This window comes from Bombina bombina, chromosome 6, assembly GCF_027579735.1.
Source record: "Bombina bombina isolate aBomBom1 chromosome 6, aBomBom1.pri, whole genome shotgun sequence".
Taxonomy (NCBI): Eukaryota; Metazoa; Chordata; class Amphibia; order Anura; family Bombinatoridae; genus Bombina; species Bombina bombina.
In genome coordinates, this window is record NC_069504.1 from 346856929 (window position 1) to 346883508 (window position 26580).

The 26580-nt window shown below is 36.0% G+C and overlaps 1 protein-coding gene across 1 annotated transcript in view; it reads right to left on the reverse strand.

Annotated features, from left to right (window-relative positions):
* The window catches only part of ANO4 (anoctamin 4), a 675069-nt gene that overhangs the window by 212853 nt on the left and 435636 nt on the right, over positions 1-26580 (reverse strand). The window contains 2 exon segments of the mRNA XM_053719254.1: positions 10346-10467; positions 13165-13220. Of these exon segments, the coding sequence (XP_053575229.1) occupies positions 10346-10467; positions 13165-13220 (178 nt within the window).

Genomic DNA, 26580 nt, shown 5'->3' on the forward strand with positions numbered 1-26580 from the left:
TCGCCGACACCTAACTTCAATTATTAACCCCTAATCTGCCGACCGGAGCTCACCGCTATTCTAATAAATGTATTAACCCCTAAAGCTAAGTCTAACCCTAACACTAACACCCCCCTAAGTTACATATAATTTTAATCTAACGAAATTAATTAACTCTTATTAAATAAATTATTCCTATTTAAAGCTAAATACTTACCTGTAAAATAAATCCTAATATAGCTACAATATAAATTATAATTATATTATAGCTATTTTAGGATTAATATTTATTTTACAGGTAACTTTGTATTTATTTTAACCAGGTACAATAGCTATTAAATAGTTAAGAACTATTTAATAGCTAAAATAGTTAAAATAATTACAAATTTACCTGTAAAATAAATCCTAACCTAAGTTACAATTAAACCTAACACTATACTATCAATAAATTAATTAAATAAACTACCTACAATTAACCTAACACTACACTATCAATAAATTAATTAAATACAATTCCTACAAATAAATACAATTAAATAAACTTGCTAAAGTACAAAAAATAAAAAAGAACTAAGTGACAAAAATTAAAAAAATATTTACAAACATAAGAAAAATATTACAACAATTTTAAACTAATTACACCTACTCTAAGCCCCCTAATAAAATAACAAAGCCCCCCAAAATAAAAAAATGCCCTACCCTATTCAAAATAACTAAAGTTCAAAATGCGAGATTGAATGCGAGCTCAATCTGATTGGCTGATTGGATCAGCCAATCGGATTGAACTTGATTCTGATTGGCTGATTCCATCAGCCAATCAGAATATTCCTACCTTAATTCCGATTGGCTGATAGAATCCTATCAGCCAATCGGAATTCGAGGGACGCCATCTTGGATGACGTCCCTTAAAGGAACAGTCATTCGTCGTTAGTCCGTCGGGCCAGCAGGATGTTCCGCATCGGAGGTCTGCAAGATGGATCCGGAAGAAAGAAGATTGAAGATGCCGTTGATAGAAGACTTCATCCGGATCATGGACCTCTTCAGCTCCAGCTTGGATGAAGACTTCATCCGGATCATGGACCTCTTCAGCTCCCGCTTGGATGAAGACTTCAGCCGGATCATGGACCTCTTCAGCCCCCTGCTTGGGCTTGGATCAGGACATCGGAGGAGCTCTTCTGGACAGATCGTTGAACCCGGTGAGGTGAAGACAAGGTAGGAAGATCTTCAGGGGCTTAGTGTTAGGTTTATTTAAGGGGGGTTTGGGTTAGATTAGGGGTATGTGGGTGGTGGGTTGTAATGTTGGGGGGCTTGGGTATTGTATGTTTTTTTTTACAGGCAAAAGAGCTGAACTTCTTGGGGCATGCCCCGCAAAGGGCCCTGTTCAGGGCTGGTAAGGTAAAAGAGCTTTGAACTTTAGTTATTTAGAATAGGGTAGGGCATTTTTTTTATTTTGGGGGGCTTTGTTATTTTATTAGGGGGCTTAGAGTAGGTGTAATTAGTTTAAAATTGTTGTAATATTTTTCTTATGTTTGTAAATATTTTTTTATTTTTTGTAACTTAGTTCTTTTTTATTTTTTGTACTTTAGCAAGTTTATTTAATTGTATTTATTTGTAGGAATTGTATTTAATTAATTTATTGATAGTGTAGTGTTAGGTTAATTGTAGGTAATTGTAGGTAGTTTATTTAATTAATTTATTGATAGTATAGTGTTAGGTTTAATTGTAACTTAGGTTAGGATTTATTTTACAGGTAAATTTGTAATTATTTTAACTATTTTAGCTATTAAATAGTTCTTAACTATTTAATAGCTATTGTACCTGGTTAAAATAAATACAAAGTTACCTGTAAAATAAATATTAATCCTAAAATAGCTATAATATAATTATAATTTATATTGTAGCTATATTAGGATTTATTTTACAGGTAAGTATTTAGCTTTAAATAGGAATAATTTATTTAATAAGAGTTAATTTATTTCGTTAGATTTAAATTATATTTAACTTAGGGGGGTGTTAGTGTTAGGGTTAGACCTAGCTTTAGGGGTTAATACATTTATTAGAATAGCGGTGAGCTCCGGTCGGCAGATTAGGGGTTAATAATTGAAGTTAGGTGTCGGCGATGTTAGGGAGGGCAGATTAGGGGTTAATACTATTTATTATAGGGTTAGTGAGGCGGATTAGGGGTTAATAACTTTATTATAGTAGCGCTCAGGTCCGGTCGGCAGATTAGGGGTTAATAAGTGTAGGCAGGTGGAGGCGACGTTGAGGGGGTCAGATTAGGGGTTAATAAATATAATATAGGGGTCGGCGGTGTTAGGGGCAGCAGATTAGGGGTACATAAGGATAACGTAGGTGGCAGCGCTTTGCGGTCGGCAGATTAGGGGTTAATAAGTGTAGGTAGGTGGAGGCGACGTTGTGGGGGGCAGGTTAGGGGTTAATAAATATAATGTGATGGTGTATGGTCTTTCCTACGGCGCTAACTTACAAGACTTAAGCTCCTATAACGAGAGGGTCTCTAGATACCCAAGAGGGAGTTAAACAGAATAGTTAAGTGTTTAGGAGCGCCTATTAAAAGGCTAAGTCTAAAGAGGGTATAAATAAATAAAAATATGTCGTTAAGTATACCAGCACAAGGAGCCCAAGTGTGTAAAGGGTATTTACAAGTTTAATATAGCTTTTAAATTAACAATTTATTAAGGCAATATCTTAGTGTCTATAATCGCAAACAGATTTACAAAAGCATAAAAGTATATGGATCCATATCACTTCATAAATAAACAAAAAACATTCACTGGTGTACTGTATCTAATAAAATCAATTTTACAGTCTATGATAAAACTGGTATGGATAAAGTCAAAAGGATGTACAAATGATACAGTAAAATACAGTAAAATACAATAGAATAAAATACAGTAAAATACGATAAAATACAAAAATAATGCAATATAATTCAGAAATGATGTAAAAAAGCAGCCAATGGGGATAGGTCGTGTGGCCTAGGATAAAAACAAATGTGTGAAAAAAGTATTCCTGATTTGATTTAAGAAAAAATGAAAAAATGTGATAATCTTTTTGAAAAATAAAGTGAAATGTTGTTTTTAGCCTGATGAAGGATGTGATAAGAATGTGTGAGTCCCCTCGTGAGAAATCAAAAAGTGTCCAATATTAAGTCAATAATCCACAAAAAAGTCACTTATAAAAAACAAAAATCCAAAATGTCAAAAAAATGATGAAATCCAAAAGAATTTAGTAGTGATAGTGTGATGTCCATAAAAGTCAAAAAAATGCCACCTGTGTTTATAGATCAAACTGTGAATAGCTGAAAAAATGGAAATCCAACTGACCAATTTCTTGAAAATATTGGATATAAGAAACAATGAATATAAAAAAGATATATAAAAAAAGAATTATGAAAAATGTTTATAAAAAAATGTAAGACGATCCAATCCCTGTGAAAAAAGAAAAGTACAACATAGAGCAGTATCGTTTAAAATACGTTTGCACAAGTAGAAATAAAACTCACCATATATGCCAACGCGTTTCGGCCCACCAATAGGGCCTTTATCAAGACTGATATATGGTTGGTGAGAGTGCTTGCTTTATACTTGTTTGATTTATGACATTTGCGCCAAAATTCTCAATTGCGCCAAAAAACTTGCGCCAAAAATTCGCGCCAAAAGTAAGCCTTTGCACCCGGAAGTATAAGATAGACCGGATATGAGTAGCTTCGGTTTCGGATAAAAACATATATTACAATATTATGGCCCATATATAAGTCCTTTGTTTTAGACTCATTTTGTTAATGTCCCTTATAAGTAATAATTGGCAGTTGGGGACTTGTTGGGTGTCTTGTACCGGATGTTTACATTCTACCGGAAGTTAACTGAAACCGGAAGTTGATTTTGAGAGCAAAATTTGACCGGAAGTGTAATACCGATAGTAACATTTGTTACACTATGGAGGCCCAGATTTAATATTGATTACTGCCCTCCTTAAGGACTCATTGTGCTGGTAACCCCAAAGAACATTAATTCGGCAGTTCGTGCCTTACTAGCCCCATAATTGGTACTCGATTCCTGAGGAAGCCGTTCTACCGGAAGTGGATACATACCGGAAGTTAACAGAAACCAGAAATTGGTTTCTTACGTGGAAAGCAGAATTTGTCTCGGGGAGGCGGTAGACATGTGTCTGAGATTTGTGAATGAAAACATTGTGGGATCTTGAGTTTAGTATGGGAATCATTCACCTGTTTTGTTAAAATGACATAAAATAAGGAACATAAAATAAATAAAGAAAGAAGTTTTTGATTAAAACTGTGAACATAAAATCAATAAAAAAGTTTTTGATTAAAACTGTGATGTGGTCTCCAAATCTGAGATTCGTTTGTAATTATTCATTTTAATCGCATATAAATTCTGACCTGAGTGTAAAACGAGATTGGAATATGATCTTAGTTATGAGAATAACCTATAGTTGTGGTAACTTCATCTCTTATTATTTAGGAGTTATTAAATCCAGATAGTTAGACATAGAGATCAAGTTGTATTTAAAATTGACATGAACGAGGTTGACAGGATATATATAGAAATATAAATCATAAAATTGTCGGGAATGTAAAAAGACATTAGAAGATATAGAGTTGTCTTTTTGAAAAAAACCTTAAAAATATTAAGAAATGTTAAAAACGAAAGCTTATGGAATATAATTTTTAAATTTTTTTAAAAATGTTAAAAATTTTTGTTGTTGTTAAAAATTGTTAAAAATTGTTGTTAAAAATTGTGCATAGGGGAAGGTTTCGGGGCCCTGAATCAACCAACCGGCTATTATCGCTTCAAGTTGGTATTTATGTGTAGATCTATAATTATTATAGGTGTTTGGTATGTGGGGTCCTTCATTTGAGATGTAATAGATGCGATAAGTCTTCTTTATTATTAAGACCTTTAGGATAGAGACAATCAAGTTCATAGATCCATCTTGATTCAGCTACAAGAAGTTTTCTTTCATAATCCCCGCCTCTCCAGTTGGGTCTTATTCGTTGAATCCCATAGTAGCTGAAATCTTTAAGGTTGCTTTTATGATGGATGGTAAAATGTTTGTACAGGGCGGTTTCAGTGTTGCCGTGTTCGACTTGTAGAATGTGCACTCTGATTCTATCTTTTAATGGTCTTGTGGTTTGGCCCACATACTGTAGTGCACAACTTCCGGTTTCAGTTAACTTCCGGTAGAATGTAAACATCCGGTACAAGACACCCAACAAGTCCCCAACTGCCAATTATTACTTATAAGGGACATTAACAAAATGAGTCTAAAACAAAGGACTTATATATGGGCCATAATATTGTAATATATGTTTTTATCCGAAACCGAAGCTACTCATATCCGGTCTATCTTATACTTCCGGGTGCAAAGGCTTACTTTTGGCGCGAATTTTTGGCGCAAGTTTTTTGGCGCAATTGAGAATTTTGGCGCAAATGTCATAAATCAAACAAGTATAAAGCAAGCACTCTCACCAACCATATATCAGTCTTGATAAAGGCCCTATTGGTGGGCCGAAACGCGTTGGCATATATGGTGAGTTTTATTTCTACTTGTGCAAACGTATTTTAAACGATACTGCTCTATGTTGTACTTTTCTTTTTTCACAGGGATTGGATCGTCTTACATTTTTTTATAAACATTTTTCATAACCCTCTTTTTTTATATCTCTCTCTTTTTTTATATATCTTTTTTATATTCATTGTTTCTTATATCCAATATTTTCAAGAAATTGGTCAGTTGGATTTCCATTTTTTCAGCTATTCACAGTTTGATCTATAAACACAGGTGGCATTTTTTTGACTTTTATGGACATCACACTATCACTACTAAATTCTTTTGGATTTCATCATTTTTTTGACATTTTGGATTTTTGTTTTTTATAAGTGACTTTTTTGTGGATTATTGACTTAATATTGGACACTTTTTGATTTCTCACGAGGGGACTCACACATTCTTATCACATCCTTCATCAGGCTAAAAACAACATTTCACTTTATTTTTCAAAAAGATTATCACATTTTTTCATTTTTTCTTAAATCAAATCAGGAATACTTTTTTCACACATTTGTTTTTATCCTAGGCCACACGACCTATCCCCATTGGCTGCTTTTTTACATCATTTCTGAATTATATTGCATTATTTTTGTATTTTATCGTATTTTACTGTATTTTATTCTATTGTATTTTACTGTATCATCTGTACATCCTTTTGACTTTATCCATACCAGTTTTATCATAGACTGTAAAATTGATTTTATTAGATACAGTACACCAGTGAATGTTTTTTGTTTATTTATGAAGTGATATGGATCCATATACTTTTATGCTTTTGTAAATCTGTTTGCGATTATAGACACTAAGATATTGCCTTAATAAATTGTTAATTTAAAAGCTATATTAAACTTGTAAATACCCTTTACACACTTGGGCTCCTTGTGCTGGTATACTTAACGACATATTTTTATTTATTTATACCCTCTTTAGACTTAGCCTTTTAATAGGCGCTCCTAAACACTTAACTATTCTGGTTAATAAATATAATACAGGGGTCGGCGGTGTTAGGGGCAGCAGATTAGGGGTACATAAGGATAACGTAGGTGGCGGTCGGCAGATTAGGGGTTTAAAAAAATTATTCGAGTGTCGGCGATGTGGGGGGACCTCGGTTTAGGGGTGCATAGGTAGTTTATGGGTGTTAGTGTACTTTAGAGCACAGTAGTTAAGAGCTTTATAAACCGGCGTTAGCCCAGAAAGCTCTTAACTACTGACTTTTTTCCTGCGGCTGGAGTTTTGTCGTTAGATGTCTAACGCTCACTTCAGAAACGACTCTAAATACCGGAGTTAGAAAGATCCCATTGAAAAGATAGGATACGCAATTTACGTAAGGGGATCTGCGGTATGGAAAAGTCGCGGATGAAAAGTGAGCGTTAGACCCTATTTTGAGTGACTCCAAATACCGGCGGTAGCCTAAAACCAGCGTTAGGAGCCTCTAACGCTGGTTTTCACGGCTAATGCCAAACTCCAAATCTAGGTCTTAGTGAGGTGCGGGCCAGAATTGTTTTAAAGTTTTTTTAATATTTATTTGAAAAACCATCTGGTCCTGGGCTAATACACCTATTTTTTATTGTTTTATTTAGTGTCCTGTTTTTTTGCATATAAGTGTCCTGATTTTTTCCCCATGTATGTTAAGAAATATCTTTAGATTTTCTTTTATTGTTACTATTTGGATTATAACATCACATTATACATTTTTTACCATGCACATTTTTTATAGTAAATACCTGCATGATTAGCATGTTAAAGGGACACTGAACCCAATTTTTTCTTTCGTGATTCAGATAGAGCATGCAATTTTAAGCAACTTTACTCCTATTATCAATTTTTCTTCATTCTCATGCTATCTTTATTTTTTTTTTAAAAAGGCATCTAAGCTTTTTTTGGTTTAGAACTCTGGACAGCACTTTTTTATTGGTGCATGAATTTATCCACCAATCAGCAAGGACAACCCAGGTTGTTCATCAAAAATGAGCCGGCATCTAAACTTAGATTCTTGCATTTCAAATAAAGATACCAAGAGAATGAAGAAAATGTAATAATAGGAGTAAATTAGAAAGTTGCTTAAAATTTCATGCTCTATCTGAACCACAAAAGAAAAAAAAAAATGGGTCAGTGTCCCTTTAACCCCTTAATGACCACAGCACTTTTCCATTTTCTGTCCGTTTGGGACCAAGGCTATTTTTACATTTCTGCGGTGTTTGTGTTTAGCTGTAATTATCCTGTTACTCATTTACTGTACCCACGCATATTATATACCGTTTTTCTCGCCATTAAATGGGCTTTCTAAAGATACCATTATTTTCATCATATCTTATAATTTACCATAAAAAAAATTATAAAATATGAGGAAAAAATGGAAAAAAAACGCAGTTTTTCTAACTTTGACCCCCAAAATCTGTTACACATCTACAACCACCAAAAAACACCCATGCTAAATAGTTTCTAAATTTTGTCCTGAGTTTAGAAATACCCAATGTTTACATGTTCTTTGCTTTTTTTGCAAGTTATAGGGCAATAAATACAAGTAGCACTTTGCTATTTCCAAACCACTTTTTTTCAAAATTAGCGCTAGTTACATTGGAACCCTGATATCTGTCTGGAATCCCTGAATATCCCTTGACATGTATATATATTTTTTTAGAAGACATCCCAAAGTATTGATCTAGGCCCATTTTGGTATATTTCATGCCACCATTTCACTACAAAATGCGATCAAATAAAAAAAAAATGTTCACTTTTTCACAAATGTTTTCACAAACTTTAGGTTTCTCATTGAAATTATTTACAAACAACTTCTGCAATTATGGCATACATGGTTGTAAATGTTTCTCTGGGATCCCCTTTGTTCAAAAATAGCAGACATATATGGCTTTGGCATCGCTTTTTGGTATTTAGAAGGCCGCTAAATGCCGCTGCGCACCACACGTGTATTATGCCCAGCAGTGAAGGGGTTAATTAGGGAGCATGTAGGGAGCTTGTAGTTTTAATTTTAGCTTTAGTGTAGTGTAGTAGACAACCCAAAGTATTGATCTAGGCCCATTTTGGTATATTTCATGCTACCATTTCACCGCCAAATGCGAACAAATAAAAATAAAACGTAAAATTTTCCCAATTTTAGGTTTCTCACTAAAATTATTTACAAACAGCTTGTGCAATTATGGCATAAATGGTTGTAAAAGCTTCTCTGGGATCCCCTTTGTTCAGAAATAGCAGACATATATGGCTTTGGCTTTGCTTTTTGGTAATTAGAAGGCAGCTAAATGCTGCTGCGCACCATACGTGTATAATGCCCAGCAGTGAAGGGGTTAATTAGGGAGCTTTTAGGGAGCTTGCAGGGTTAATTTTAGCTTTAGTGTAGGTATCAACCTCCCACATGACACATCACACCCCCAGATCCCTCCCAAACAGCTCTCTTCCCTCCCCCACCCCACAATTGTCCCCGCCATCTTAAGTACTGGCAGTAAGTCTGCCAGTACTAAAATAAGAGGTTTTTTTTGGTTTTTTTTTTTTTTAAATAATAATTCTGTTCTGTAGTATCCTCCCTTAGCCCCCAACCTCCCTGATCCCCCCCAAACTGCTCTCTACCCCCCCTCTCTCTGCCTTATTGCGCCATATTGGGTACTGGCAGCTGTCTGCCAGTGCCCAGTTTGAAATCAAATATGTTTTTTTTTTATTTATTTTTTAAAACATACTATTTTCTGTAGTGTAGCTGCCCTCCCTCAACCCCCAACCCCCCAACCCCTGCCAGATCGCTCAACATTTTTTAAATGCCCACCCTCACTCCCACCGAGTAAAACCTTGTGCTCCCACCGAGTACCATTATTGTTCCATAGTGTAGGGTTCCCACCCGCGCGCGCGCGCGCCCCCGCTCCCGTGCACGCGCGCGCACCCGCTCCAGTTCACGCGCGTGCACCCGCACTCGATCCCGCCCCCCTTCCCACCGATGGCCGCCCACCCGCCTCCCTGGGTAAGCTCCCACCCACCAACGAACATGGCCATCAATGGCCGATGCAGAGAGGGCCACAGGGTGGCTCTCTCTGCATCGGACGGCTAAAAAATGTTATAGCAGGATGCCTCAATATCGAGGCATCACTGCTATAACATGAAAGCAGTTGGAAGTGATCAGGATCGCTTCCACTGCTTTCAAAGACCAACGACGTATGGGGTACGTCCTTGGTCATTAACTGCATTTTTTTGCAGGACGTACCCCATACGTCGTTGGTCGTTAAGGGGTTAATGTAGAATGAAGTTAAAATATATTTATTTTATTATTAAAAGTCAATGAAAAGTAATTGTCCAAGAACCTTAAAGGGACATAAAACCCAATTTGTTTCTTATTTATAATTTAGATAGAGAACCCAATTATTAACAACTTTCCAATTTATTTCTTTTATCAATTTTGCTTGATTCTCTTGGTATTCTTTGTTGGAGGAGCAGCAATGTACTACTGGGAGCTAGTTAAACACATCGGTAAGCCAATGACATATATGTGCATCCACCAACCAGCAGCTGGCTCACAGCTCCTAAACTTACCTAGGTTTGGTTTTCAACATAGGATATCAAGAGAACTAACCAAGTTAGATAATAGAAGTAAAATAGGAAGTTGTTTAAAACTGTATACTCTGCCTGAGTCATGAAAGAAATAATTTGGATTTCATGTCGTTAGAAAGTCATACACTACAAATAAATAAACATTGATAGCTAGTATATTTTATATCTACTTACAAGATGTTTGAAAATGCTAGTTATAGTAGATGATAATAAATATATTTACCGTACAAGGTCAAGTGGCTGATATTTATACCAAACTCCCCAGGATGCCCAGCACTCAAACAAGAGATGTCTGTGATTTTCTGCTCCATGCGTTTTTATCGAGTTTTTGCTTCGATAACTTCCCTTAAATGCAAAACATATAATAGTTTCTTACTAGTCATAAAAAAACAAGTTGATTCAACAGCAAATTCACACTGGGTATGGAGAAAAAATAAACATTTTCAGAAATGCTATATGCACTATAACAAAAGTGACATTTTGAACAAGTTTAAAGTCCCATAAATGCCCAGCAATGCTTTAATCCAGATAGAAAGTTACAAGATCAGTATCAGAAATTCATTTTACAAACATTACATTTTAGATTTTTATAACCACCTATTTATGAAAATAAACTTTACATAATAAATTATAGATAATGCATTTTAAAATATAATATTCTCATTAGATTGTAAAGTATTTCATGAATTGTTATACATAATTCTTAATTTGGCAACTCATAAACTTATTTTTTTTTTCTTTATCCTTCTTTTCTTATTCAAGAACAGCATTTTAAAGGAAAACAAGTAAAACTTAACAATAACATGAATGCCACTGTAAAGAGAATAATGGGACACATGCTATAACCAATACAACTGAACCAGATAAAACCACCAATCAAAGGCTAGAGCACTACCCTTACTGTCAATCACAAGACACTTTCTTTTGGGTGGTCTATTAGGGGTTTTGTTTTGAGCTCTCCTGCGTTTCTTATATTATTAATACATTTTTCAGTTTATAGTTCTTCTTTGGGCACATACTTTTCTGTTATTAGTTGTTGACTTGCAATGATGTTTTGCAGGGGTATTATTGGTTTAGAGGGCAAGTGTGTTTGTTGGGTTATTAATTTTACTCAATTTTAATAAGTGGGAAAGTGCTTATTATCACATTTTTAAGTTTAATTGGTTAAACATGATGTGTTTGTTTATATATCTGTTTCGTGGCATTGATTCCTAAAGTCATCCAATATGGCATCATGTGTTTTGCCCATGCGCAAAATCAATGTTACATCGAAAAAAAATGGGATACTCGGCAATAAGTCAATAAATATTGTCTGGGTTTTATCAAGTCCTTCTAGCTGTGAAATTCAATAAAAGAGATATCTTGAGTTCGGACTGTGATCAGAAAAACAGCTGGCAATTAAAGGGACAGAATCCAAAATTAAAAGTCAATGACTCAGCACACAACGGTCCCTTTGCCAGCTACTCAAGAGACCCACTCCAGTCTCTGAAGCATCAATCCAAAAAAAATCCAAAGAGAGTAGCAGCAAAAAATGTGTTTATTGGGCACAACACAACATTAACAGCAACGTTTCGGTATTGCTACCTTATTCATGCTGCAAAAAATGTGTTTATTGGGCACAACACAACATTAACAGCAACGTTTCGGTATTGCTACCTTATTCATGCTCATGAGCATGAATAAGGTAGCAATACCGAAACGTTGCTGTTAATGTTGTGTTGTGCCCAATAAACACATTTTTTGCTGCTACTCTCTTTGGATTTTTTTTTAATTAAAGGGACAGTTCACCCAAAAAATTTCTCACCTTTAAATTTTTCCAAATGATTCATTTTACATGCTGGAGTGTTTTAAAATTGTTTACAAGTAGCTCCTTTACCCCTATTTTGGCATTTTAAATAGCCGATTTAGCCTGTGGTATCCCAACCTATACTGAAAGTTTCTATACTGGAGTATATTCTATTGAATAGCCTAAGTAAACACAGCCAGCAGAATAGATTACACTCTCAGTGGGGGGCATGATAGTTAAGTAATAAAATGATAATTTTCTATTGTTCTCTCTAAGTACTGAGCTTTGATTTGCTAGACAAATATAAGATAAGGAAGCAAGTCTGTGTACATAAAAGTGATAACATAATGAGATCTGATATTACCTGAAGCTCAACCCATTGTAATAGGTTGTGGCTTAAAAGCACAAAACCAGCTATTTCATATACACAAATAAACTGAAAAATGCAATTTTTCATAAATTTTATACTCTGCAGCTGGTATAACAAGTCATTGAAAATACATTCATATAAAAACAATTTTACAGTGTACTGTCCCTTTAAGCATAGGACAATTTTCACCTTTTAATAATAAAAGTGTCTGCAAGAAACAATTAAAGTGGCTAATTGTGATCTACATGGAAAATGGCTCATCTGCAGCAGTTAAAGGAATATGAAATACCAAATTTTATTTCATGATTCAGATACAGTGTTACATTTTAAACGACTTTCTAATTTACTTCTATTAATCATTTTTCTTAAAGCAGGGACGTAAGCTCAACAGTCTGCCCATTTCTGGAGCACAATATGGCAGAAATTTTGCAAGAATGTTATCAATTTGCTAGAGCACTAGATGAAAGCACTATTTCCTGCCATGTATTGCTCCTGAAACCTACCTAGGTATCTCTTCAACAAAAAACATGTTTCATATCCCTTTAACGTGAAGATAAATATGCACAATGCATTGTGATCAATCTCTATGGGTATAACCCAGTTAGTTAAAGTCTGTTTAGGAGCAAACCACACTATAGGAACTAAGCAGGACATCATTGGTGACTGGCAACTACATGCGTCTGCACCTCCTACTCTGCTCACTGGATGTCTCCTGTTCCAGAGCTGCAATGTGGACCTTATGTTTAACTCCTGTGAAGTGGGTTAAACAAATAATAAACAAGGAATACTAAAGCAAAAATGTCCTGCTCTAATGAACCAAAGCCTTTTAGTTTTGTATTAGAATGTACCTCTGTTCTATTAATCTAATGTCTATAAAAGCACATACCTCATGTAGAGGAAACGCCGCTTCATAGGTGCAGTTTGAAAGCAAGCGGTTCAGTCCTACAGATAAACAAAATACATTTCTTAATGCTTAAAGGGACATTGCATTAAAACATTAATTCCCAAATCCCCCATAAATTGACATCTAATTAAAGAAAATAAAACAACTTTGAAATATACATTAATTATTAATTTTGCTAGATTTTGTTATAAAATAACTAAAAAATGAGGCTTCTCCTGCACTCACTAAACAGAGCTTTCAACTGATTTATTCTCATTTGCATAACCCTGTACATTGTGCTAAAAATAAGCTTTTGAAGTTTTAAAAACATATTTAGGATGCAGATCTGTTGCAATTTAGTGTATACTCGATGATATAAACAGTGCATTTGTCTCACAATCCATAGAGAGGTAAAAAGGCTCAGATTACAAGTGCAGTAATATCTATATCACTGGAGTGTGCTAAAATTAGCGCAAACATTGATTTTACATGTCCATTGCAAAACAGATTTAGCAGAGAAGGTTAGTGTGACCGACATCCCTTTTAGCTCACCCTATTCTATTACAGGAGATGGCAACAGTGCTAAAAATTGCTGATATTACAAGTTGAAAGTTATGGGTTGTGCTCAAGCAATAGTCAAAGCAAGCTAGAAAAATTAGGTCGACCGAAGACCTGAGGTAAAGTGTTAGGGCTAAAATAAAAGTAAAAATAAAAACATATAAAACATATTAAAATAAAGTATTACACTCACATATAAACACATTTAATAAATAAATAAGTTTAACATCGAAAAATATGTAAGGGATATGTGTTGGACTGAAAAGGGCTTATGTGTATGTATGTGTGTGTGTGTGTATGTGTGTATTTATATATATATATATATATATATATATATATATATATATATATATATATATGTGTGTGTCTTACTATTTGTATGTGTATATGTATACATGTCAATATATGTGTTTTTATGTGTTATATAAATATATATATATATATATAAAACACATAAAAACACATATTTCGACATGTATGCACATACAAATAGTAAGACATATATATATATATATATATATATATATAGAGAGAGAGAGAGAGAGAGAGAGAGAGAACATAAGGAGGCACTCTCTGGTCTTTTAATAAGTGAAATTTAATATATCAAGCGTGACGTTTCGGGGACACACTCCCCTTCCTCAGACAAGCAAACACAAACCACAAGTGGCAATTTAAACAGTGTAAGTCTCACCCTCAGTGAGAGAAATTGCGCCAATCCTCAGTAAATAAAAGCATTCAAAAATATCTATTGCATTAGCAGCGGTATAAGCAGAAATTAATTAAAGCAGTGGTACAAGCAAAAATACTCCGCTACCTCAAATTATCTATATATGGCAATGAGCCCACGGGGGATACAGGATTCTAAACATTATGGGGTAACCTATCTTATGTACTAGGTACATCCAAATTATCGAAAGCCTATAGACTAATAATGCTAAACCCTTTTAGGGGAGAGGTGAAGGAACATATTTATTTGAAGGACAAACTCAAAAGGCCATAGTGCTGTTGGTCATCGTATATAGGCCTGGTAGGGGTATAGTATCAAGCTGGGTAATTCAAATAAAATAAACTAAATAGATAAATTAATAATAAATAAATAAATAGGACAATTCTATGGCACCGTGGTCTCTCATATAATAGAATGGAATCATAGACTCTCATATGATTTAGAAATGTCCATATGATTTAAGTGTCCCAGGTTGGCGGTATAGTCATTTGATCTTCTCCATCTGGTAATCCATTATAAGAAACATCTGGTAATCCTTTATAGGAACATCTGGTAATCCTTTACGAGAAACAGCTGGTAATCCTTTATAAGAAGCAATGCCAGTCCAGGCTAAAATCAAGTCCCTTTGGGTGGAGGGTGTTCAATTTAAATATCCACTTGGACTCTATTTGCAGTAATTTGCAATGTCTGTCACCTTCCCGCAGGTCCTATACCGTGTGTCCTTTTGTAGCAAAGGGGTGAGCCACTGGTTGGTCACTTTTTTTATTCTTTATTGCCATTCTAATGGAGGACCTGCCGTTTTTCCTATGTAAAAAAGGCCACATGGGCAGTTAATCATGTAAACTACAAAAGGTGTAGTGCATGTAAGGTAATGTTGGATGTGGAACTTTTGATTAGTGTCCGGATGTCAGAACATGGATCCTGGGATTATTGCATGGCATGTGGTACAGCCTATGCATCGAAAACATCCCTTTTTGGAATTTGTCAGCCATGTGTTCTTTGCATAACAATGTTTAGGATCAGTCAATACCAATTGGTCCCTTAAATTCCAATTCCTTTTGAAACCCACCCTTGGGCTATCCCACTCCTTAAAAGGTAAAGTAGGATCGCTCTGGATAATGTGCCAGTGTTCTTTTATACTGTGTCCGATGTTTTTAGTATCAAGATAATATTTGGTCACAAGGAGAAGGAATCCAAGAAACGCATGGTCTTTGTGAATAAATATTGTCCTGATACTAAAAACATCGGACACAGTATAAAAGAACACTGGCACATTATCCAGAGCAATCCTACTTTACCTTTTAAGGAGTTGGGTTTCAAAAGGAATCGGAACTTAAGGACGAATTGATTTTGACTGATCCTAAACATTGTTATGCAAAGAACACATGGCTGACAAATTCCAAAAAAGGATGTTTTCAATGCATAGGCGGTACCACATGCCATGATCCCAGGATACACGTTCCGACATCCGGACACTAATCAAAAGTTCCACATCCAACATTACCTTACATGCACTACACCTTTAGTAGTTTACATGATTAACTGCCCATGTGGCCTTTTTTACATAGGAAAAATAGCAGATGATGCCTGAACCTGCATGGCAAACCACAGGTCCTCCATTAGAATGGCAATAAAGAACAATAAAAGTGACCAACCGGTGGCTCACCACTTTGCTACAAAAGGACACACGCTACAGGACCTGCTGTTCAAGTTAATTGATCATGTGCCTATACTCCCAAGAGGAGGTGACAGAAATCGCAGAGTGTCCAAGTGGATGTTTAAATTGAACACCCTCCATCCAAAGGGACTTAATGTTAGCCTGGACTGGCAGATGTTTCTCATAAAGGATTACCAGATGTTTCTTATAAGGGATTACCAGATGGAGAAGATTGAATGCCTATACCGCCAACCTAGGACACTTAAATCATATGGACATATCATATGAGAGTCTATGATTCTATTCTATTAAATGAGACCACGGTGCCATAGAATTTTCCTATTTATTTATTTATTTATTATTCATGTATCTATTTAGTTTATTTTATTTGAATTACCCAGCTTGATTCAATACCTCTACCAGGCCTATATACGATGACCAACAGCACTATGGCCTTTTTGAGTATGTCCTTTATATAAATATGTTCCTTCCTCTCTCCCCTAAAAGGGCTTAGCATTATTAGTCTATAGGCTTTCGATAATTTGGATGTACCTAGTACATAAGATAGGTTACCCCATAATGTTTAGAATCCTGTATCCCCCGTGGGCTCATTGCCATATATAGATAATTTGAGGTAGGGGAGTATTTTTGCTTGTACCGTTGCTATAATGAATTTCTGCTTATACCACTGCTATAATCAATTTTTCTGCAGGTACCGTTGCTATAATCATCTTTTACCAGTGGGCACTCTTACAAATTATTCAGATATAGTGTGGCACTTGAGTACTTCACAGTACTTCATTGTGCGTGTTGCCTTATGTTTTTCTCTGTTACATATGACGTTATTATGTATACATGTAATGCCATTGATACTTTTTATTGTAATACTTTTTATTGTGTCATCATCCCTGTATCTACCATTAGCAGATTTCCCACTAATCATTTACTTAATTGTTTGCCTCGGCAGTGCTCCACACACTAACAGTGTAGCACTGTAGCTGTCAGCAATACAGCCTATTCCATTATGGAAACCGGTCACCCTGTGGGAGCGCTGACTCCTATACATGCCTTTTGGTTGTCAGGGCAACGACGTGGAGTATCCAAGGTATGTCCCCCTTTGATTACGTCATTGGTATGGGACTTGATGAACGCTACACAGCGATACTATGGCGATGCTGCACGCCATTGACAGGAGACTCTGATGTTTAGAAGCTCCAGAAATGCAAGTTAGAAGGTAATAAACTATATACAAGCTTCTTTTATGAACCTTGAAGGAATTATGTGTATTATGTGTACTATGCGAATGATGTGCCCAAATATATGCCTTATGAGTTTGCTTTGTAAGTGTGACAAGATCCATTATGCCCCCTATACATGCTGATGACGCTGTCTAATAAGCACTGTGTGTTTTTCACTTAACACTTTTGTAGTTTAAATGGTCACCTTATTATTTTTATTTTTGCTTGGTTTGTGTATACATGAACAATTATGATCATATACACTGAGAGTGATGATATATATATTTATGAAATATACTAATGTGATGTGTATCTAATGCAACATATATTTTTGAATGCTTTTGTTTACTGAGAATTGCCATGGTTACGATTTTGGCGCAATTTCTCTCACTTAGGGTGGGGCTTACACTGTTTAAATTGCCACTTGTGGTTTGCGTTTGCTTTTCTGAGGAAGGGGAGTATGTCCCCTAAACGTCACGCTTGATATATTAAATTTCACTTATTAAAAGACCAGAGAGTGCCTCCTTATGTTCTCTATATATTTAACTGTTGGCACCCTGGCAGCTGAATACTGAGGTGAGAGTGCTCTCTTCTGGACAGTGTATGTATATGTGTATGTATATATATATATCTATATATATATCTATATATATATATATATATATATATATATATATATATATATATATATATATACACACATATACATATACACACACACATGTATATATATATATATATATATATATATATAACACAAAGAGAAAACCCAGCACTCACTAACAAGCTCTCAGCTAAGATTTAAAAGCAGAAATGAAAAGGTTAGTTACCACATCTGGCCAAATAGGAAAAGCCCAGGTACCTCTTCAGACAGCCACACAATGCAAGCTTTCAAATCCAAACAAACTGGGAACAAGGGAAGGGTGCACAGGCATATGTAATCACCCTAGACATATACAAAACACAGAAGGGAACTGCACTCTCATACCGGACCGGGTACACATCCCATTACCCTGCAACATGCTCAGCCCTGGGTGCCACTGGCACTCACAGGAAGCTGTGCTGTCCCCAGAGTCACAGGTAGTTAACCCCAGACAGGTCTGGGTGCAAGAACCATAGGGAAAATTACAAAACAAATTAATACAACACACAGAGAAAACCCAGCACTCACTTAAAAAGCTCTCAGCTAAGATTTAAAAGCAAAAATGGAAAGGTTAGTTACCGCATCTGGCCAAATGGGACAAGCCCAGGTACCTCGTCAAGGTCCTTTCCAATACCTGGGACCCTAAAACAGCCACACAATGCAAGCTTTCAAATCCAAATAAACTGGGAACAAGGGAAGGGTGCACAGGCATATGTAATCACCCTAGACATATACAAAACACAGAAGGGAACTGCACTCTCATACCGGACCGGGTACACATCCAATGACCCTGCAACATGCTCAGCCCTGGGTGCCATTGGTTCTTGCACCCAGACCTGTCTGGGGTTAACTGCCTGTGACTCTGGGGACAGCACAGCTTCCTGTGAGTGCCAGTGGCACCCAGGGCTGAGCATGTTGCAGGGTCATGGGATTTGTACCCGGTCCGGTATGAGAGTGCAGTTCCCTTCTGTGTTTTGTATATATATATATATATATATATATATATATATATATTTATATTTAAACACTTTTGTATCTTTCCCAGTCAAAAACCTTGAAATATGCAATATAATTTTCAAAAAATCTTAATGTTTTTGTTTTTTAATAGAAAAACTTTAAATTTCCTATGTTCTTCAATTAGAAGAAAATGTTATTTTTATTTATATATATATATATATATATATATATATATACATACATACACACACACACACACACACACACATATATATATACATACACACACATTATAGCTATATATATATATATATATATATATATATATCTCAATAAATACAATATAGATCTAGATCTTTATATACAAATATACAGATATAGAGAAATAGTTATTTAAAATTTAAAAAAAAAAATCTTCTAAGTGAAGAACATAGTTTTTTTTTAAGTATTCCTAACCTACCTTTGGTTTTGGTGCAGTTGGCCTAGCGCACCTTTGTGTTAGTGCTGGAGTGGAAAAAGAGAAAAGTCTTTTTATCGCACCCCATAGAAGTCTGTGAGGAAAGGGAGTTAGCAGGGTTGTGCAGTTAGCACTCAAGAACGATAAAAATGTATCGCTCCACTTGTAATCTAGTCCAAAGTCTGAAACCTTTTCAAAATGCTGCAAATGAAATAGCTGGTTTGGACAATTTGGAGCATTTTGAATAAGAAGAAATGTAAACTCTACATCTCTTTTTGATGCGTGAATTTTTCCTTTCTTTGTTCCACTGTTTATCTTAAACCAAAAAGTATGCAATTTTGCAAGACTTGGAGTTACCGGGGATAACTAACATCATTGCTACATTCCAGAAAGTTCATTGTGTGTGAAAAATGTTCCATAATGTTTGAGTATTTTGAATAGACACTGTACTCAAATGATCTGATCATGCATAAGAAAGAGAAATACAGGAAGCCCTCAGTTTACATCGGGGTTAGGTTCCAGAAGGAATGGTTGTAAATCGAAAGTGTTGTAAATTGAAACCCAGTTTATAATGTAAGTCAATGGGAAGTGAGGGAGTTAGGTTCCAGGCCCCTCTCAAAATTGTCATAAGTAACACCTAATACATTATTTTTAAAGCTTTGAAATAAAGACTTTAAATGCTAAACAGCATTATAAACCTAATTAAGTAATCACACAACACAGAATATATAATTAAACTAAGTTAAATGAACAAAACATTTGCTAAACAGCATTATAAACCTAATAAAATAATCACACAACACAGACTTCACTTGCATTTTTCTGCAAACAGTTCTTTCTATGCATTCTAATCTGGACTGATTTATAGACAGGAAGATCTTGTTCCTTTGAAATCTGCTTGATAGCTAAGGTCTGGTTAAACTGATTAATTTCAGCTTGCTTGGCTTTGCTGCAACACAAGCGGACAGCTCCACCTACTGGCTATTTTAATAGATGCACTGCTTCTCAATGCTTTTCAATAGCAGTCACATGACTGGAAAAAAAGGTTGTTATTCTGAAACGGTGTAAATTGAACCGTTGTAAACCGAGGGCAATCTGTAATTGCATTTTTAAAAATATGTTTTCAGGAAAGAGAGTCAGTAAAAGTTTTTTAAACTAAAACTAGCACAATATGCGTGATTTGCACCACTGGTACTACTGTATTAACGCTGCATGGCTGATAGTGATTTCTCGATTGGGGAGAGACTTCATAATCATGACAAAAAACAAACTACTCCCAAAGCATGATTAAACCTCCCATAATCAGAACAGTTTGCTCATTATTAGTATATAGATAGTAATGGTACACAGTGCAACATGCTTATTATCACTGTATAAATACTCAGCATTATTATACAGAAGCTGCAGGCTAAATAAATGTGTATTTATATGCAGCATAGTCACCATCAGCATATTGATACTTGACATCATTATACAGCACAGCATACTCATTATTGTGTGTTCACTGTACAACGAATAACCAAAACAATATATCCTAACAAATATTTGAAACTACAATGTAGTAATAGTTCACACTATAACACTTTAATTTAAGTTTCTTTAATGTTGGGAGTATTCCCTTGAGTTATTTAGGAAAAGTCTATGCAGCACAACAAACTCAATGACAAAGTATTTAAGTTTTGTTTATGCTTTGCAATACTTGGCATAAAAAGAAGCATACTGATTCAACAGGTGCATCCATCTCTAGCTCCGAAGAAATATATAATATCATTTTGTTTGTCTGATTACAAACCTGGAATGCATAAATTGATTTCTTGAACTTGCTGAAGTTTTTCCAGTGCCATTGTTCTGAACTCTATGGGGCCGATTTATTATAGTGCAAGTGGACATGATCCACTGTAGCGGATCATGTCCGCCGCACATTGATAAATGCCCACAGCATACACTGTCGGCATTTATCATTGCACAAGCATTTCTCGTGAATCATATCCGATCGGGCTGATTGCTGTCCGCCGCCTCATAGTTACTAAAGGTTAGTAAACCCTAGGGAGTAGATTTATCATACCCAGGTGGACATGATTCGCTATAGCGAATCATGTCCGCCCTGCATCGCTAAATGCCGACAGCATATGCTGTCGGCATTAAACATTGCACAAGCAGTTCTGTGAACTGCTTGTGCAATGACGCCCACTGCAGATTCACGGTCAATCGGCCGCTAGTAGGGGGTGTCAATCACCCCGATCGGACTGATTGCTGTCCACCGCCTCAGAGGTGGTGGACGAGTTAAAGAGCAGCGGTCTAAAGACCGCTGCTTCATAACTCCTCTTTCCGGCATGCCTGAAGGCTCGCACTGAAACAGGTGTATACGGCCTCATTCGGGCCATGATAAAGTGGCCCCTTAGTGTGTTTATATGTACAGTAATATAATTGTGTGCTTACCTTAGTTTCGTTGGTAGTTGATTTTGGTGTCAGAATGCAAACTCTATGTATTACTGCTTTAAGTTTTAGCTTTGTAAGTTTACTGTTATTTTTCTTTTCAGTCTGTCATTTGTGTATGTATTCATGTGTTTGTGTATGTATTCATGTTTTTGTGTTCATGTGTTTGTGTATGTATTCATGTGTTTGTGTATGTATTCATGTGTTTGTGTATGTATTCATGTGTTTGTGTATGTATTCATGTGTTTGTGTATGTATTCATGTGTTTGTGTTCATGTGTTTGTGTATGTATTCACGTGTTTGTGTATGTATTCATGTGTTTGTGTATGTATTCATGTGTTTGTGTATGTATTCATGTGTTTGTGTTCATGTGTTTGTGTATGTATTCATGTGTTTGTGTTCATGTGTTTGTGTATGTATTCATGTGTTTGTGTATGTATTCATGTGTTTGTGTATGTATTCATGTGTTTGTGTATGTATTCATGTGTTTGTGTTCATGTGTTTGTGTATGTATTCATGTGTTTGTGTATGTATTCACGTGTTTGTGTATGTATTCACGTGTTTGTGTATGTATTCACGTGTTTGTGTATGTATTCATGTGTTTGTGTTCATGTGTTTGTGTATGTATTCATGTGTTTGTGTATGTATTCATGTGTTTGTGTATGTATTCATGTGTTTGTGTATGTATTCATGTGTTTGTGTATGTATTCATTTGTTTGTGTATGTGTTCATGTGTTTGTGTATGTATTCATGTGTTTGTGTATGTATTCACATGTTTGTGTATGTATTCACGTGTTTGTGTTCATGTGTTTGTGTATGTATTCGTGTGTTTGTGTATGTATTCATGTGTTTGTGTATGTATTCATGTGTTTGTGTATGTATTCACCTGTTTGTGTATGTATTCACCTGTTTGTGTATGTATTCACCTGTTTGTGTATGTATTCACCTGTTTGTGTATGTATTCATGTGTTTGTGTATATATTCATGTGTTTGTGTATGTATTCACCTGTTTGTGTATGTATTCACCTGTTTGTGTATGTATTCACCTGTTTGTGTATGTATTCACGTGTTTGTGTATGTATTCACCTGTTTGTGTATGTATTCACCTGTTTGTGTATGTATTCATGTGTTTGTGTATGTATTCACGTGTTTGTGTATGTATTCACGTGTTTGTGTATGTATTCATGTGTTTGTGTATGTATTCATGTGTTTGTGTATGTATTCATGTGTTTGTGTGAGTCTTTGTGTGTGTTTGTATTCTGAAGTCTGACATCAGATGTGATCATTTCCGACTACTTTGCTTCTCTATCAATTACTTGGAACTTTTTTAAGGAGCATTGGTTTCTAGGTCTTACGTTAAAAAAAGTTTGTGTGCTTAAGGCTGGCCACATGAATTAAAAATATCAGGGCTTTTTTTTACACAATCCTGGATTTGTAGGTCTTTTCCCATTTGTGGCTGTCATCATATTTGCATCAATAATGTTTTTACACTTATGTTTTCCATGGGAGCACACAATTGCTAAACAGATGCCTAGGTATTCAGGGTCCTTATAGTGATCAAACGATGACCTGCTTGCTGATAATGCCTAACAAATTTACTTTGCTAAGGTTTTAAAACTGATATAACTATAATCACAAAAGCTCTTCTTACAGATACAGGTGGCCCTCGTTTTACAACGGTTCAATTTACACCATTTCAGAATAACAACCTTTTTTTCCAGTCATGTGACTGCTATTGAGTATTGAGAAGCAGTGCCTTTATTAAAATAGCAAGTAGGTTGAGCTGTCCGCTTGTGTTTCAGCAAAGCCAAGCAAGCTGAAATTAATCAGTTTAACCAGACCTGAGCTATCGAGCAGATTTCAAAGGAACAAGATCTTCCTGTCAATAAATCAGTTCAGATTGGAATGCATAGAAAGAACTGTTTGCAGAAAAATGCAAGTGAAGTCTGTGTTGTGTGATTATTTTATTAGGTTTATAATGCTGTTTGGCAAATTTTTCCGTTCATTTAACTTAGTTTAATTATATATTCTGTGTTGTGTGATTATTTTATTAGGTTTATAATGCTGTTTAGCATTTAAAGTCTTCATTTCAAAGCTTTAAAAATAATGTATTAGGTGTTAGTTATGACAATTTTGAGAGGGGCCTGAAACCTATCTCCCTCACTTCCCATTGACTCACATTATAAACTGGGTTTCAATTTACAATGGTTTCGATTTACAACCATTCCTTCTGGAACCTAACCCCGGCGTAAACTGAGGGCTACCTGTATTTATATTGCGGTTAGATATGATGTATAATCTAGGAGACAGTCTGAATTGGTCAAGGCTTAAAAAGGAAGAATGAAAGCTACCAAAAACTTTTGGAAAGTTTTACTAAAAATAAATAACATGTACAGTTGGGGATTTATTTACTTTTATCTAATTTACATGCACAGGAATCTATGCTTAACCAAAGAAATGTAATTTTGGGTTGGGGCCTTTTAAAATTTGTTTGAAGAAAGACGTACAAGCTTTGGCAAAGTTGATGAGGACATCATTTCTTAGGTGATGTATATGTGCCCCAATTTAGGGGTTGGTTTGGCTTTCCAGCGCAGTGAGCTCTAGGAGAGAGTGTATTCAACTGGCAGGTCAAGTGGAGCATAGCTCCCAAGGAATAATCACAATTTAAATATTAATGAATTGAGATTTATTTCAACAAGCAAATTAATAATAACCACCATAAATATATTAAACAAATAAAATAATAAAAAAGTAACAAATTAGATATTTAAAAAAAAGTAAATTTATGCTTACCTGATAAATTTATTTTTTCTATGATACGACGAGTCCACGGATTCATCCTTTACTTGTGGGATATTATCCTCCTGCTAACAGGAAGTGGCAAAGAGCACCACAGCAGAGCTGTCTATATAGCTCCTCCCTTGACTCCACCCCTCAGTCATTCAACCGAAGGTATAGGAAGAAAAAGGAGAAACTAAAAGGTGCAGAGGTGACTGAAGTTTTAAATAAAAAAAATATATAATCTGTCTTAAATTGACAGGGCGGGCCATGAACTCGTCGTATCATAGAAGAAATCAATTTATCAGGTAAGAATAAATTTACTTTTCTTCTATAAGATACGACAAGTCCACGGATTCATCCTTTACTTGTGGGATACAATACCAAAGCTACAGGACATGGATGAACGGGAGGGACAAAACAGATACCTAAACAGAAGGCACCACTGCTTGAAGAACTTTTCTCCCAAAAATAGCCTCCGAAGAAGCAAAAGTATCAAATTTGTAAAATTTGGAAAAGGTATGAAGGGAAGACCACGTCGCAGCCTTACAAATCTCTTCAACAGAAGCATCATTTTTAAAAGCCCATGTGGAAGCCACCGCTCTAGTAGAGTGAGCTGTAATTCTTTCAGGAGGCTGCTGTCCAGCAGTCTTGTATGCCAAACGGATGATGCTTTTATGCCAAAAAGAAAGAGAGGTAGCCGTAGCTTTTTGACCTCTACGCTTTCCAGAATAGACAACAAACAGAGAAGATGTTTGACGGAAATCCTTTAAACACAGGCTTAATTCTAACCAAAGCCCGACAAAACGACTGAACGCCTGGGACATCAGCCCAACGCTTGTGCAGTAAGATTGACAAAGCAGAAATCTGTCCCTTTAAGGAACTAGCTGATAACCCCTTCTCCAATCCTTCTTGGAGAAAGGACAAAATCCTAGGAATCCTGATCTTACTCCATGAGTAGCCCTTGGATTCGCACCAATAAAGATATTTACGCCATATCTTATGATAAATTTTCCTAGTGACAGGCTTTCGAGCCTTAATCAAGGTATCTATGACCGACTCAGAGAATCCCCGCTTAGATAAAATCAAGCGTTCAATCTCCAGGCAGTCAGCCGCATAGAAACTAGATTTGGATGTTGGAACGGACCCTGAATGAGAAGGTCCTGTCTCAGTGGCAGTTTCTACAGTGGCAGAGATGACATTTACACCAGATCTGCATACCAAGTCCTGCGTGGCCACGCAGGTGCTATCAAAATTACCAAAGCCCTCTCCTGTTTGATTCTGGCAATCAGACGAGGAAGGAGAGGAAAAGTAGGAAACACATAAGCCAGGTTGAACGACCATGGTACTGTTAGAGCATCTATCAGTACTGCTTGGGGATCCCTTGATCTGGACCCGTAACAAGGAAGTTTGGCATTCTGACGAGATGCCATCAGATCCAATTCTGGTGTGCCCCATTGATGAATCAATTATGCAAACACCTCCGGATGGAGCTCCCACTCCCCCGGATGAAAAGTCTGACGACTGAGAAAATCCGCTTCCCAGTTCTCCACTCCTGGGATATAGATTGCTGATAGATGGCAAGAGTGAGTCTCTGCCCATCGAATGATTTTTGAAACCTCCATCATCGCTAGAGAACTCTTTGTTCCCCCTTGATGATTGATATGCTACAGTCGTGATATTGTCCGACTGGAATCTTATGAATTTGGCCCAAGCCAGCTGAGGCCACGCCTGAAGCGCGTTGAATATCGTTCTCAGTTCTAGAATATTTATTGGAAGGAGAGCCTCCTCCTGAGTCCACACACCCTGCGCCTTCAGGGAATTTCAGAATGCACCCCAACCCAAGGGGCTGGCGTCCGTCATCACTATGACCCATGCTGGCCTGCGGAAACACATTCCCTGGGACAGATGATCCTGTGACAACCACCAAAGAAGAGAGTCTCTGGTCTCTTGATCCAGATTTATCTG